This window comes from Dipodomys merriami, unplaced genomic scaffold, assembly GCF_024711535.1.
Source record: "Dipodomys merriami isolate MVZ:Mamm:240054 unplaced genomic scaffold, mDipMer1.0.p SCAF_5, whole genome shotgun sequence".
NCBI lineage: Eukaryota > Metazoa > Chordata > Mammalia > Rodentia > Heteromyidae > Dipodomys > Dipodomys merriami.
Genome location: NW_027206068.1, coordinates 51859317 through 51873971, shown reverse-complemented (window position 1 = coordinate 51873971; position 14655 = coordinate 51859317). Strand labels below are relative to the sequence as shown.

General features: G+C 42.4%; 1 protein-coding gene across 4 annotated transcripts in view; it reads right to left on the bottom strand.

Annotated features, from left to right (window-relative positions):
* Positions 1 to 6139: 6139 nt before the first annotated feature.
* Positions 6140 to 14655, bottom strand: part of St7 (suppression of tumorigenicity 7) — a 207467-nt gene continuing 198951 nt past the window's right edge. For all 4 annotated transcript variants that reach the window (XM_069996620.1, XM_069996621.1, XM_069996622.1 and 1 more), the window contains 2 exons: positions 13523 to 13662; positions 6140 to 6496 (listed from right to left, as the gene is read on the bottom strand). In XM_069996620.1, the coding sequence (XP_069852721.1) occupies positions 6401 to 6496; positions 13523 to 13662 (236 nt within the window). In that variant the 3' untranslated portion in view covers positions 6140 to 6400. The remainder of the gene's footprint in view (positions 6497 to 13522; positions 13663 to 14655) is intronic.

The window sequence follows — 14655 nt, the reverse complement described above, 5'->3', positions numbered from 1 at the left end:
ATGAAGCAAAGAAAGAAACTGAGTGGCTCATCAGAGCTCTGAATCCACAGCAAAGCGAGGGCCGGGATGTGTTGCCATAGTGGGTTCTCCTGAATTGACTAAAAATGTTACATCCTGTGAAATCCCTGCACTGTCTGTCTCTTAATGCTGTATTTCACAGTTGTACCTGCTGGAGACAGAGAAGACAAAAACTTTATGACCCTAGAAGACAGAAGCTCATTCTAGTGTTCCTGCTGCAGAAGAAGGTATTGTGGCTTTTTGTCAGTGGTCATGACGGTGTCTGGCCATCCCGTAGTTCCTGGGATCTCTCAGATGCCAAGTCAATTCCGGCTCCCACAGAAGGCTACAGGCACCCCAACAACCAGCTACCATTTCTGACCTTTCTTGCAAAAAAAAACCCCAAAAACCAAAACTTTCTATCTTCCGTCCCCAGGTAGATTTCTTACTGGAGAGCACATCTTCCCTGAGGTATGTACAACAGAAGAAGGAAAACTTCCAGGGAAAACAAGAAGCCGGGAATGCAGCAGACAACCCTCTGGGGCTCTACTGTGGCAGCCCATATTTAATGTAGAACCGTAACTGCAGAGTGAGAGCTATTCAGAAATGCATACCCAGGAGTGTAATGGGACATAATATATGAACTGACTTTGGAGTAACATGTAATATGCTTAACATAACATTGTAACCAAGGGAGCCATTTTTTAAGCACAGAACAACAAGGGAGAGTAAGTATCATTAATACAAAATGAGTGACGTGGGAGTTCCCGGCTAGCAGGGGATTTTCTCACTCTGCCATCAGATTTTAATTGCAGAGGCATCATCCTATTTGTCAGAAACCTGTGTTAAAAACATAAAATATCATAGCATAGAAGTAAGACCTAAAGGTCTTGGGCGGGAGAACTCGAGAGAGGAATCCTGAAAACTTGGTGGGGTTTCCACTTATCTGGTTCCCAAGAGAGGTAATACTCACTGAGTTCACACAAGCCCCAAAGCCAGATTTTAAAGGATTCATTCAGAAGCAGTCCCTTTTTCCCCCTCTCAGGTGACTACAGAGAGAACTCTTAAATTGTGGCAATTGTCCCATCTAATTTCTCCATTTTGTATTGATAGTGATGGCAGGTTAAGACCTTTCTTCTGTGGTATTCAGGGCCAATATTCATGACCAGCCTCTGAAGGTCTCTCAAGTAGGCAGAAGTGGACACAGCACAGTGCTTGAGTAGGAGGCACATAGCTTTTTACCTGGGTGTAGTCTGGGATGTTTCTGTGAATTCTGTCTGGCAGGCCTCCCCACCTGGGCAGGAGGAGATATGCAGAAAGATCATCTTCCTTGTTTACAGGATTCAGCACTGGTCTACTCCAATGTATTCCAAAACAAATGCCTTGAGATGTTGATGAATATTCTTTTTTTTTTTTTTTTTTTGCCAGTCCTGGGCCTTGAACTTAGGGCCTGGGCACTGCCCCTGAGCTTCTTTTGCTCAAGGCTAGTGTTCTACCACTTGAGCCACAGCACCACTTCCGGCCTTTTCCGTTTATATGGTACTACTGAGGTACTTGAACCCATGGCTTCATGCATGCTAGGCAAGCTCTCTACCACTAAGCCGTTCCCAGCCTATGACTATTCTTTGTAAAAGAGGAGAGTGTCCTGGAATTTAATCAGGTGGAGATCTGTTGCATTAAACAGGTTTACTTTGGGACTTCTCATTATTTTTGAGGTAGGAATTTCTAAGACAGTGACAAAGGCTGTAAGGCATCTCATAAAAATATTTCACTGGACAAAACAACTGTCAAAACCCACTGGGAAGACATTGGTTCATGTTTGCTACAGGGTCTTCTCGGGGTTTTAAGTTCACAGACTACACTTGGTGTTGTAATTAAACTATATAACCTGGGAATGATAGTTCCTGATCTCCTATCCAACTCCCACATGCCTGGAATACATTTTAAAAAGTGTGCAGTCCATGCTGCCATTTGAGACCTGCTCAGGTGCTGTAGCTTCTGGGGTGCTTGAGTGGTAGCATCCCCTGGCACTTCTTCATAGAGCTAATGGTCAGGTGAGGAGAAATGTGAGCCCACTTTGAAAGACAAGACAGGGAACAGGAGACAGGTGAGTAAGCACCCTGGCAACACTATGGAGTGCCAGCGGCCAGGTGTGCAGGGTTCCAAACCTAGCTCTTCAGTCAGGCCCTGCTCCATCTGGATGACAGCCCTGGAACCAGGTTCACAGAGTGGCTTAGTCACAGAGTTGAGTTACACACATGAGCCAGTTTGTATTGGGATTATGGCTGCCCAGATGTACCATTACTTCTGAGGTTGTTGGCGAGGGTGTTTTCAATTGAGATTAGCATGCAGATTGGATGAGTCAATAGCTGATCCTCTCTGAGGTGTCACATCTTCGTTGAAGATATAAATAGAACTGAAGGTACCACATAGAGGAGTATGCCTCATTTTCTTCCTGCCTATCTGAGTTAGGATAGCTCACCTTGTTCTCCAGCGCTTGAACTGGAATTTACACCACTGGATTCCACAGTGGGCAGGCCTTCAGAGTCTGCCTAACTTCTTACAGTATATTAACAGCTTTCCTTGTCTCCAGCTTGCAGACCAAGAGAGGGTGTGTGTGTGTGTGTGTGTGTGTGTGTGTGTGTGTGTGTGTGTGTGTGTGTGTGTGTGTGTGTGTGTGTGTGTGTGTGTGTGTGTGTGTGTGTGTGTGTGTGTGTGTGTGTGTGTGTGTGTGTGTACATGTGCATGCGTGCCTGTGTGTTATTGGCTGTTTCTTTGAAGACCTCTGACTCATCACTAGCATCACTAGCACTTGCATAGAACATGATACCTATTACCAATGATCATGTAGGCAACGTGGAAGAATAAATAATATCTCTCATATAAAATCTTACTAGAAAAGTTTTTTTTTTTTTTTTGCCAGAGCATTCCTCATCAAGCTGCTATTCTAAGAACAGAATAAATGATATGCTTTTTTTCACTTAAGTCAGTTGGGTTTTGTTTTACTGTCCAGTAAAACAAATAGAATGATGTTCCCTTCTGGTTCAGTGGTATCTTCTTCCCTGCTTTGATACCTAGTTCTACCATTCTGTTTTCATTAAGCTGTACAGTCTAGAATACAGAATATCTAGTTCTAAGTCACAAGGGTATACAAATGAATGCTTTAGATAACCGTATCAATCAATCTATCTATACTTTTGTAAATATGAAACTTTTGTTTTGCCAGTCCTGGGCCTTGAACTCAGGGCCTGGAAACTGTCCCTGAGCTTCTTTTGCTCAAGGCTAGCACTCTAACACTTGAACCACAGTGCTACTTCCGGCTCTTTCTGTGTATGTGGTACTGAGGAATGGAACCCAGGGCTTCATGCATGTGAGGCAAGTACTCTGCCACTAAGCCACATTCCCAGCCAATATGAAACTTTTAAAACAATTAAACATAGTGATCCTTTACGTCAGCCTAACAGCACTGGGATGAGAGCAACACCCCTGGCAACCAGACCCCAGGGCCAATATTCCATGAGTAATTTTTAGGTATACTCAAGAGTTGGGCAAAGGAAGATGGGGGGGGGTAAAGGGGGTAGGAGAAGGAGCATGATAATATATACTTATAATCTCAGCTATTCCAAGGGTAGATAGGAAGAGTGGTATCTGAGGCTGGTTTAACAAAGTGTAACACTCAATCTGAAAAAACGCCAGAAAAACAAAAGCGCTGGCACAACTAGTAGAACATTTGTCTAGTGTGTGTCAGGCTCTGAGATTAAAGAAGCAAGAACGGTCATACACTCTGTTCACAGATAGACAGGGTTATAAGGGTGAAGGTCTGGTAAGTTTACACAATTTATTTCCCTCAAGTTCACAGATGTCTTCCTCCTTATTCAATCGACCTTTTTGTGGCCTAGGGACTCATTTCCTTCAATACCCCCTTCACCTTTGTCTACATTCTGTCACCATCTTTTTCCACCTGTATTTCTCATTCAATTTCCACTCTTCCCAATCTTAAATTCTGGCTCACCATTCCATAAAACTACTCTGAATTCCTGATTAATAAACATACTAAAAATGTTAGATCTTCAGCTGAGCTAGGTAGGGTACACACCTTACTTACTCTGGAGGAGGAGACAGGAGCATCTTCTTCTAGGCCAAGCTGGGTTGTTACAGGAGATTTTTTAATCCATCTGAGTTGAATCAGTTTTTATCCTCCAACACAGATAAAAGTTTATTTGGGACATCTCATGTAGTGCACCAGTTCATCCATCCAATCATTTGCGCATCCACTCTATGTCAAGAGTTGTGAAAGGGAAGAGGAGGCAAAAAGATCAATAAGGCAAGCATGGCTCTTCTTGAAAAAGCAGGATGTGAGGCTAACCTTTGTTCCAGATAAGTTCTGTGAGAGCAGCAGCCAGCTATGTATTATCATCCAGGGCTTTCCCCCAAGTGGGACAGAAGAGTTTTCTCAAAGTATCATCAGCCCTGGTACCCCTGCTTACCACCAGACGGCTCTTAGCAAGAACTGGAGCTTGAAGCTGTCCAACTGGAAAGAGACTGGGGATCCATCTCTTCCCACCCCTGCCGCCTCCTGCTGGTGGCAAGTTAGGATTCCAAGTCAAAGGGACAGCAATATGTAAAGGACAGTCCTTTCTTAAACACAACATCAAGCTTTTAGATGGAAGTACTTTTCACTTCAGAGGATTCATTTACATTTTCTTCTTTTGCTTAAGTAGAGCTAGATGCTCTTCAAGATATGAATAGATGCGAAGTCTTTAAAGGTGGTGAGGACAAATGATCACTGTAGTTTGTACGACTAAAATATTCAAATGATGCTCATATTAAAGCATCAAAAAGGCATAATATTTTAAAGTATCCTATAAAATATTTTAAAAATAGCTATGTGAGTAAATAGGTTCTATATCAGACTGTTTGGGTCTATAGTTTGTCCTGTTTCCTCTTTTTTAAATTTTATTTTATTGTAAAGATGCTGTACGAGGGGTTACAGTTACATGAGTAAGGTAATGAGCACATTTCTCTAGTCAAGCATTGTTATCCCTTCCTTTATTGTTCTCCCATTATTCCTCCCCTCCCCCAAAGTTGTAAAATCCATTTCCAATTTCTTGTGGATATCATTGTTGCAATGGGTCATCCTGTGTCCTTGTTTCAATGTTTTGTTATTCCCCTTCTCCTCCCCAAATTAGACAAATGCATATGCAAGATGCAGGGGTAGCAAAATCAAGTACAGAGACAACAGAAGATATACCATAGAGGGTAGAATATGCAAAGGAAACAAAAAAATCACCTAGTACATTAAAAACACTACCAACAAAGAAAGACCTCTTGTGTCCATATCTTGGGGTTCATTTCGCTTAGCATCATCTTATATGGTCATATATACATTGCTTTTGAGCATTTCTGCTCATCTGATGAGATTATCCTAGACATATACTAATTATTGCAACTGAGGGAAACCATGGGACCTATAGTTCTTTGGGTCTGGCTTAATATGATTTTTTTCCAAGCCTTTCCATTTCCTAACATATGGGGCTCTGTCATTCTTTCTGATGGAAGCATAAAATTCCATTATAGATAGATAGATAGATAGATAGATAGATAGATAGATAGATAGATAGATAGATAGATAGATAGATAGATAGATAGATATACCTGTCCTCAGTTTTCTTCTCATAGATTTTTCCAATAAAATGATTTCTGACAGTGAAGTGGTATTATACACTGAGTAGAGTTTGAGAGCTGGAAAACTTGCTACGCCATGTATGTTTGCTTCACTGGTAATTCCCAACACGAATCTCTTGCATTTAACCTATGAAGATGCTCAGTTTGGCATTTCTCATTTTGAAATTCCCTTCCATTTTATTTCTTTTTTGGATCTGGGGATATGGCCCAAAGCCTTGCACATGCCAGGCAAATGCTACCCAACTGAGCCATAGCCCCAGCTATGAGATTCCATTTTCTTAAGTCATTGACTCTGGGTGGCTCTGGGGGCTGAGAGGAACTCTGTCAGCAAAGAAAACCACACGGTAACATTCAGCAGACTCTAGTCACAGGGAAATCATGTAAAGTCCTAGGATTATTGGAAACACCAACATGTGTAAGGGCTGGGGGAAAAAAGACATATGACACAAACAGTTGCTGCAATACACAAAATTTTATTTGATTTTTTTAAACTTTTTTTTTCTTCTTTTTTTGGGGGGGAGGCAAAATAAAATAGAACTGAACATCAATGAATTTTGTACAACAAAAACAGTTTTTAATATGGAACAGTTCATGAACATTTAAAAATCTCGGAATGGCTTCCCTTTGTCAAAGTCATGCTTTCTCACGGACCACGGTGGGTGGGCACCGAGGCGACAGCGGCAGCCAGCCGGTGGGAGCGGGAAGGATGCAGCTTCCCTCAGATCCGAGTCAGCTGGTGCCACAGACTGGAGGGCAGGATGCTCTCGACTTTCTCCATGACAAAGTTCAAGGGTGCAAACAGAGTGCTGAGGAACTGCAGAGAAACCAAAAAGATGCAGAAGTCAGGCCAGACCTGGTTCCAGAGACACGAAACTGAATCCTTCTAGTGAATTCTCGCCATTGTAAGATGTTTCGTCATTATGGAAATATCACAAGGCTACAGTCATCTTCATGTTTACAGGAAGTGTCCCGAGACAGTCAAAGCTGCATTCCAGCCTGCCTCGGCCCTGATAGATAAAAGGGATGTGTCTGCTGAAGCCTCCCTCGCCCCTGACAGCTGCCGCAGTTCTGAGGTTCCTAGTGATCTTTAGGATAATCTGGCTGCTGTGCACATGAGGAGAATGAGGATGGGCAGTGGGCAGGAGAGATAGAGAGTAGTGATAACTCAGACTATTTGCCCACCTAACTGGGCAAAGCACTGACTTAAAATGGAAAAGGCAGTTGTGTTTTTTAAAAGGTCATTTGTTACATATGGATTTCTCTGAGAGCCTGTTATCTTCCAATCCCCTGCACAGCCTGACCTCATTTCTAAGGGACCTGCTACTTGGCATGTGTCGTGGGAGTCTGGGAGAAAGCAGTGAACTAGTTGTTCTGGCAAAGACTTGCCCTTGTGGAAGTGGAGGCTGCAGGAACCTGTGGGAACTCTTTCATTTGGTACTGAAATTCATTTCTGCTTTTCATATGGAGCATGATGCTCTTTAGATGTGCCTTTTTAAAAAATGAGTGCTTGGCCTGAGACTCACTAATTGTGATCTCAAAGCCATTCTGAGTATGTTCTGGCAGAACCATCCAGAAGCCACCAAGCCTCTTCTATCAGAAGAGGCCCCCTGTTCCAAGCAGGGAGATGAGTATTTGGATGGATTTCTTGCCCTCTGTCTGTCCAGAATCAAGGCTTCTTTTACTGTGCAGTGCATTCTCTTAGTCCCTGCTCCATAGGCTAAGCACTGTCTATACCACCAAGAATTCCCATAGCAGTAGGGTAGAGGGTGAGCACATATACACAGATTTTATTCTAAAGACAAACATATTCAGTAGAGAGTGCAGTCAGGGAAGTTAGAACAGGCTCCTTATGGGTTGTGGGTCTTCAAGAAGAGGTAAGCAAGTATCCCAAATTCACTGACCTCTGAATACTTCTTTCTTGTGTGTGTTAAGGACTAGTAGTAAGACCTTATAACCAGATCAAGTGTATTTATGTAAGGAAGACTCAAAATAATTTCTCAAGTCCCTTTTTTACATTCACATATTTGCTCATTAAGACACTTAAGTAATGAGATGTAAAGAAGTCTAGACAAAACTCCTTTGTAGGAGGCTCCAAATTCAGTGTTAGAATGGGCAAGGCCATTAAGATCCCCATCTTAATGGGGAAAAGGAAAAGCAATGGCCAAGCAGATAGAAATAATGATCAGGACAGAAGCCAAAGGAATCATCAGGGGGGTTCAGAAAAGACAGATCATGAAAAGCTTTGTCAAGTGAAGCAATGGAATAGATTCTAATGGATGGTTAGAATGCCAAAAGAGACAGAGGTAGGGTACAGATGGAAGGACAGAAATCTGGGCAAAGAGAGCCTTCCAGTCATAAGTGAGCAAGTATCAAGTATAACCAGAAAATAGAACAGTTGTTTCACTGGAATAGTTCAACACAGAGTTAAAAAATAACTAGAATAGAGCATGTGTGACTAGAAGAATAAAGAGTTAGATTTAAGGCAGTTTCTCATAGTCTAAAATTACCCTTTATTGAATACACAGGACAATTTTGGACGCTCTAAGGCTGGACTGTCTATTCTGTAGATTAAAACTGGGCAGTGTACTGTCATAAAGGTACTGTGGAAAACACCGGGCCCAGGGATGAGTAAACTTCCCAGTTGCTTCTGAAAGATTCTTGGTGATGAGACATCAGCAAGTTTACCGACTTCATCAAACCAATAACTTATCATAATATTATATATGAATAGTAGCATATGCATAAGAATATATGTGTACACAGCATATACAATCAGAGAGCATCAAGGCCCCATAAATTTCAGTTTTTGCTGTTTTATGCATCTCTACAAAAAGAAGCTAAGTGCTAATGAAGTCTGGAGAAACAGAGATACTAACAGGTGTTGGAAGATGGAGCTCCATAAACAAGGTGATATTGCTGGTGGTTATCATAAGCCCAATTTAGAACAGCTCAAGTTGGGAGGACATAGGGCAAGAATGGCTGAATATTAGCTTGAGCCAGGACAAAATAAAAGCCTCCCTCAAAGCCTAAACCCTAGTGATTCCATCCTCTAAAATGCAGAAGCATCTCAGCATCTTAGTCTGAAATGCAGCGTTGAGACAACTTCACTAAATAGGTTAAAATAAAGATGTCTTGCTTGCTTGCTTTGTTTTTGGCACTGACCTGACTTGGATAAAAAGCACAAAAATAAAGCATCTGAAAATGAAGATGAGAATGTCACCTTGTTCGGTGTCTATGACTGACTCCTCTTTCCCATCATGCACTTCTTTCCTGGGTTACAGTGCTTCTTCTCAAGGTTCTATGAGGGAATGATACTCCAATGTCCCTGATGTATATAGCAATCTACTTTTCTGCCTTCCATCTAGAACAATCTACCTTTGGAACCACTCAGAAAGGCACCCTACAGTACAGCTGTGCTTTTCCCCAGATGCCTAATTAACTCATCTACAGGACCCCAGTTGAAATATGCTCCCATTAGGACTAGAGCCACCTTCCTCCTCAGCCCACCTCTCACCATCACCTTGCCACAGCACACCCACAGAAGAAGCAGTGTGGAAACAGAAGCATCTGGAATCCTGAAGCCCTTTCATGTTCAAAATTTCAGTCCAGAGGGCAGAGATAGGTGGCTAGTTTTTAACCAAAATGTCCAATAATTCAATCAGTGGCCTGTGGTAAGAAAAGGCAACTGGACTAATAAAACAGAGAGAGTGACAGTTCAATCGCCCAATCCTCCATTTTCCTGAGACACCACGACTTAGATGAAGGTCATGGCTCCCAACATGCTCCGTTAACAGTAGAAACGCCTCCACTATCTGAATAGGTTCCAGGTGCCCTGCTGCAAGCCGACAATTGACATCTCACTATAATCAATATCAGACTTCAAAGAGGTCAGGGCCTGCAAGTGAAGACGAGTCAGAGGTCAGGGGGCTCAGCCTCAGAGGAGGAAAGACAGGCCCTGGAGAGCACAAGAGGTCAGAATGCTGACCTTCGCACATTCTGTGAGGAGCTGGGCCTGCAATGATGACTTATTTATATGAGCAACCTTATCTTGGGAACCAAACATTTTAGGAAGAGTTAGTCCTAAGTCATTGAGGTAGATTAGATTAGGGGGCAAGGCAGTTGAAACCTCTTGTCTCCCTCTTTTCCAGTGTCCCACACTTGGATGTGGCTTCCTTACTGGCTGCAATCAGTGTGTAAACACACTGGAGTTCCCACGCTGTGCAGTCTGGGGGTGCGGGGCGACACAATCTCTCTGCATCTATTAAAAGTCTTTATACCAGGGGCATTATCTCAGGAGAGGGCTGAGAAAGTCACTTTCACAAGCTGCAAATGGTTTCAAGCAGCTGCTAGGGCAGCTGTGATAACCCTTGGGGGTGTGGGGGGCTTTGGGAGGGGTCTCACGGAGTGACAAGGGTGAAGATGTGGACAAGACTCAGGGGCGGGGGGGACATGGGGCTTGTCTCATTCAGGTCATCCATCTTCTTTTTCCACTAAGCCTTTCCAGACGGTTTAGAAACTGCTAGACCTAAATGAAGGACAAGATGGATGGGATTCTCCACACAGAGGTTTAAAAGCAAATTTATCAAAACTACATTTGAAAATTATGGGTAGCTGATGAAACTATCACACCTTATGGAGAACAAAATATGAGGACCCTAAAGGCTGATTTCTATTTTGTTCAATCATTTGATCCTAGACTCAAAAACCAAAGGTTTGGAACCTCAAAGAAGAGTGGCCTCTTGCATATATTCTGAAGGGGCAGCTATATAACCTTTCTAGGTTGCTTCTAAGTCATATCCTATTTACCTTCCCTTTATCTACAAACCCCCTTTCTGTTTAAAGTAGCCACAAAGTAGTTAGTTCACATTTGCTATTGTGAATTATCAGCTAGGGGCTGCATATCTGAGTCACTGGAGCACATTAGACAATATCCAAGCTGTGCCAAAGCTGTGCCCAGTCAATTAGGAATGGGGGAAGGGGTAAGGTAAGGTGGGCATCAGTAATTTTTAACGATCTGTGATGATTCTACCACACAGGAAGAATTTGAGGTTGAAGCCACATCCTGGACAGCTCTGCTTTGAATAGCTCTGACAGTCCACCGTGTAGCTTCAAATGGCTGCTTAAGCATTTGCCTTGAATGGAAATATGGTTTGGTCCTTGTATGGAAATATGGTCCTCAATCTCCATCTTCACAGGCTGATGGGGTCTTTGAAAAAAAAATCTTTGGTGTTACCATCAAGATTCTAAATTGTGATGGTACATCCAGGTGGAGTCTTCTAGAGGTTGAGAATCTCCATACTAATCAAAAGTCCTAACAGCAACTACTGTTACCCAGTTTAAAGATCAACGAGATACTCTATAAATATATTTAGAAAACTTTAAGGGTGAAATATGAAAGGAGGAATAGTAATTGTCTAATGTTACAAGTGTATTCTGACTTTATATTTTACAAAGTTTCATTCTAATCTCAGGGTTTTGGCAACCACTTTTGTTTATAGGGCAGCTGTGAAGAAGCGAACAAGGAATTGCATGTCCATAAACCTAACCAACACTCATAGTGGCAACCTGGTTGATAATGGATTTAGAAAACATATCATGTAGAAAGAATTAAGGAAATGTAAGATGTTTTCCCTGCGATATAAGGAAGGGAACAGGAGCTTCAGTGTGGCTCTGAAAAGTTGTCCAGGTGATCTGCAAGAGAATGGAGACCTGCCTAGTGTGCTTTCAGGGCAGCAAAGGAATAAGAAGTGGAAGTGAAAGGGAGGCAGACTTGAACCATAGTATAATCTTAATTGAGATGAGTCTAGATGACCTCTCTTTAGTTACTACTGAAGGCATTTTTTAAAAAGTTCCTTTCAACCCTAAGAATCTATGACAGTTAAGTATAAAAGAATGGAAGAAATGCTAAATGGTATCTAATTTTTATGCTGATTTTTTTTTTTTTTTGCTTATGTGGTGCTGAGGAATTGAACCCAGGGCCTCATGCATTGCAAGGCAAGCGCTCTACCACTGAGCCACCTTCCCAGCCCTTATGCTGATTCTTTAGAGACCATCACTGTCTAGTCATTTAATAATCATTTATTGAAAACCTACTATGTGCAAGACACTGTGCAAAACTTTGGGGATACAAAGATGAGGAAAGCACAGTCCTGCTCTCAAAGGGCACACATCCAAAGGGGAGGGGATCCAACAATCATATAGAACAGTGAATATGATCATGCAGACATTCATGGAACTCTGTGGGATCATGGAGAGGAGACATCTCACTCAGCTTAGGTGAGACTTAAGAAAGGCTAAATATGAAAAAATGAAGAACTATTTGTACAGTGAACAAGTAGGGTGGCGATGGTGAAGGGCCATCTACACACAGCAAATAGGACTTGCGAAGGCACAGGGGGCAGGAAGAGCCTGCATCTGGGCATGATGAGTACTTCATTATGGCTGAAGAGCAGGGTCTGTGCAAGGGTTGGGAAAACGGAGCTTAGGAAGTAAGCAAATGCTGGATAACAAGAAGTCCTGAACACTATGGTGGAACTTTATTCTGAAGTAGATGGAGAGTTGCTGAAGAAACTTAAACAGGGAAGTAACATGCTTGCATTGTCAGCTTAGATAGACCACTCTTGTGTCAATATGAAAGAAGGCCTGGTAGAGGATAAGACTGGAAGCAAGGAGACTAGCTAAGATAATTACATGACCCCAAGCCTGAAATAACAAGAAGATAACCTAAAGATGCTGTGAGAAGAGAAGGAAGGTGAATTAGACTTACCAAGTGCCTGGGTGATAAATGCTTAGAACCACAGAGTGTGAAGGCCAAGCAGAGATTGAGACAAGGAACGAACTGTGAACTGCCCAGTTTGTGGCCTAACTGGGGGAACGCAGGCCCACCACAGAGGTCAGGAGCACAAGAGGAGGCATGGTATGGGTGGCAGGAGAAGAAGGGTGATGAGTTCAGTTGTGAAAATGTTGAGACTGGGGTGCCGGTGGGATTTCCAGTTCATCTTCAACACGCATGAAAATGCTCTCGCAATTCCAGTCCCTGAATTCTGCCGAGCAGAAAATGTCAATCATCTGGAAAGGCATTAAATCGACCCAGCTAAGTTAGAACTGATTCCTTGCTGAGTCCACTCACCTTGAAATCTGAATGGAGCATAGGGAAACAACTGATGCTTTTTTCCTTCTTGCTTCTGTTTGACACCCAGTGGTGGCAAAATTTGGACACCCTCCCTTACTGAATGAACAGGTAGAAATGATCTTTGGCTGTTAGCCTGGATGGCTCGATCACAGCCCACTCCACCTCCTCCTCAAAGCCAATTCACAGATTTTCCTATTTCAAAATGCCATATCATACACTTCTTAATATGACAAATTTTCATACCTTCTCACAGCTCATTCCTCAAACAGGTCAAGGGTCTGTAACTATTTTTTAAAACTATTTAAATAATCCTTAGAGATATAAATCTCACCCTTTATGAAGGAAAGACAAAATATCCAAAGATTGGAAATAATGTCATTTGATATGTACGAAATTGAATCCTTTTCCCACCATTGTCTCATTTGCTATGATTCCTTCCATTATTTCATCCTTTTGGACTTCATGCATATTTTGGAAACTGCTGAGAATTTGTTTTGGGGAATAAAGCAAGGCATGCATTAACAACCTGTGCTTTTTCATTTGGCTCTTAACCCTTTGATTCCATTGATAAGGAAAATTAAACAGTGAGCCAGTGATCTCTGGAGGCTTGCAACCATTTCAGTGCAACAACACCCACATTTCTCACACGCTGCTTCCCCTGGTTTTCCCTATCCGTTTCCCAAGTCTTCCCTCTTGGCAAATACTCACGGCTTTTGCGAAGACCCCCATAAGTTCTGGGAACTGATGTGTCAGGAGGGCCAGCATGGCTGTGAAAGAACACAATCCAGCAGTAAAGAGGATAAAGAAAGGGAGCTCCTTCTTTGGGTAAACTGAGACTTCATGGAAAGCTGTGGAGAAGACCAAGAGAGAAATGTTAGACTTGGCATGAAAAGCATCCTGGAGGGATTTCTATTTGATGGGACTGACTCCTTAGAGCTTTGGATAAATGCTGTTGGCAGTGAAATAGACAGAACAAAACACAGCCAGTATTTCTCCCAACCTACGGCTGCCTATCTGCTTCTCCCAAGTCCAGGTCCAGCCTGCTGCTCCAGCACAATGAGGGATGTCTCACATTTCTGTAAAGCACCATTTATATCTAATCTATGTTATTCCTTTCTCAAAAAAAGCAAAACTTCCTTCAAATTATATGTTCATTGAATAAAACCTGGAAAATCCAAAAATCAAGTATACTGAAAAAAAAGTCCCATCTACATTTTCACTTTCCTGTATTTAAAAAGTACTAGAATGAGGTGATATTCGTTTATCTTAGACTTTTTCCTGGCACATCCTGAATATGCCAGCGGAGGAGCCTACTCTGACAGCATGCTGGCCTCTCAAGCTGCTAGGGATGAGGGTCAGATTGATAAGAGTTATCTGCAGAAAACTGCTGGTGATAAATATAACAATCATCACCATCAGAAAGAAATAACAAAGAGAGCACTTTCCATAACAGTTGAACTTCAAACATTGGGTTTGGGGAAAACAAAAGCAGTGGTAGAAAAGCCAAAAGAATTGGCACCTCCCTTCTGCTGATCATGTAAGTGTTTGGGGAGAGGACAGCTGCGGTCAGGAAGGGAGGAGGGGAGTCTCTGACTACACAGATGAGGAACTGCTCAGGAGCCTGGCAGATGGAGAGCTGAGAAACTGCAGGTGGCACTCAATCGTGGCACTCAAACCATAATGATCCATGGTCCATTCTCCTCAGAAGTACATGGTCTCAAGGCCCTTGCTTGACTATACATCTCTTATTACTCAAAACTCTAATCTACACCGCTGAAAATTGAAGGTAGAGGACATGAGGGAGGTATAAAGCCCAGACAAGTTACATCTTGGTTAAATCA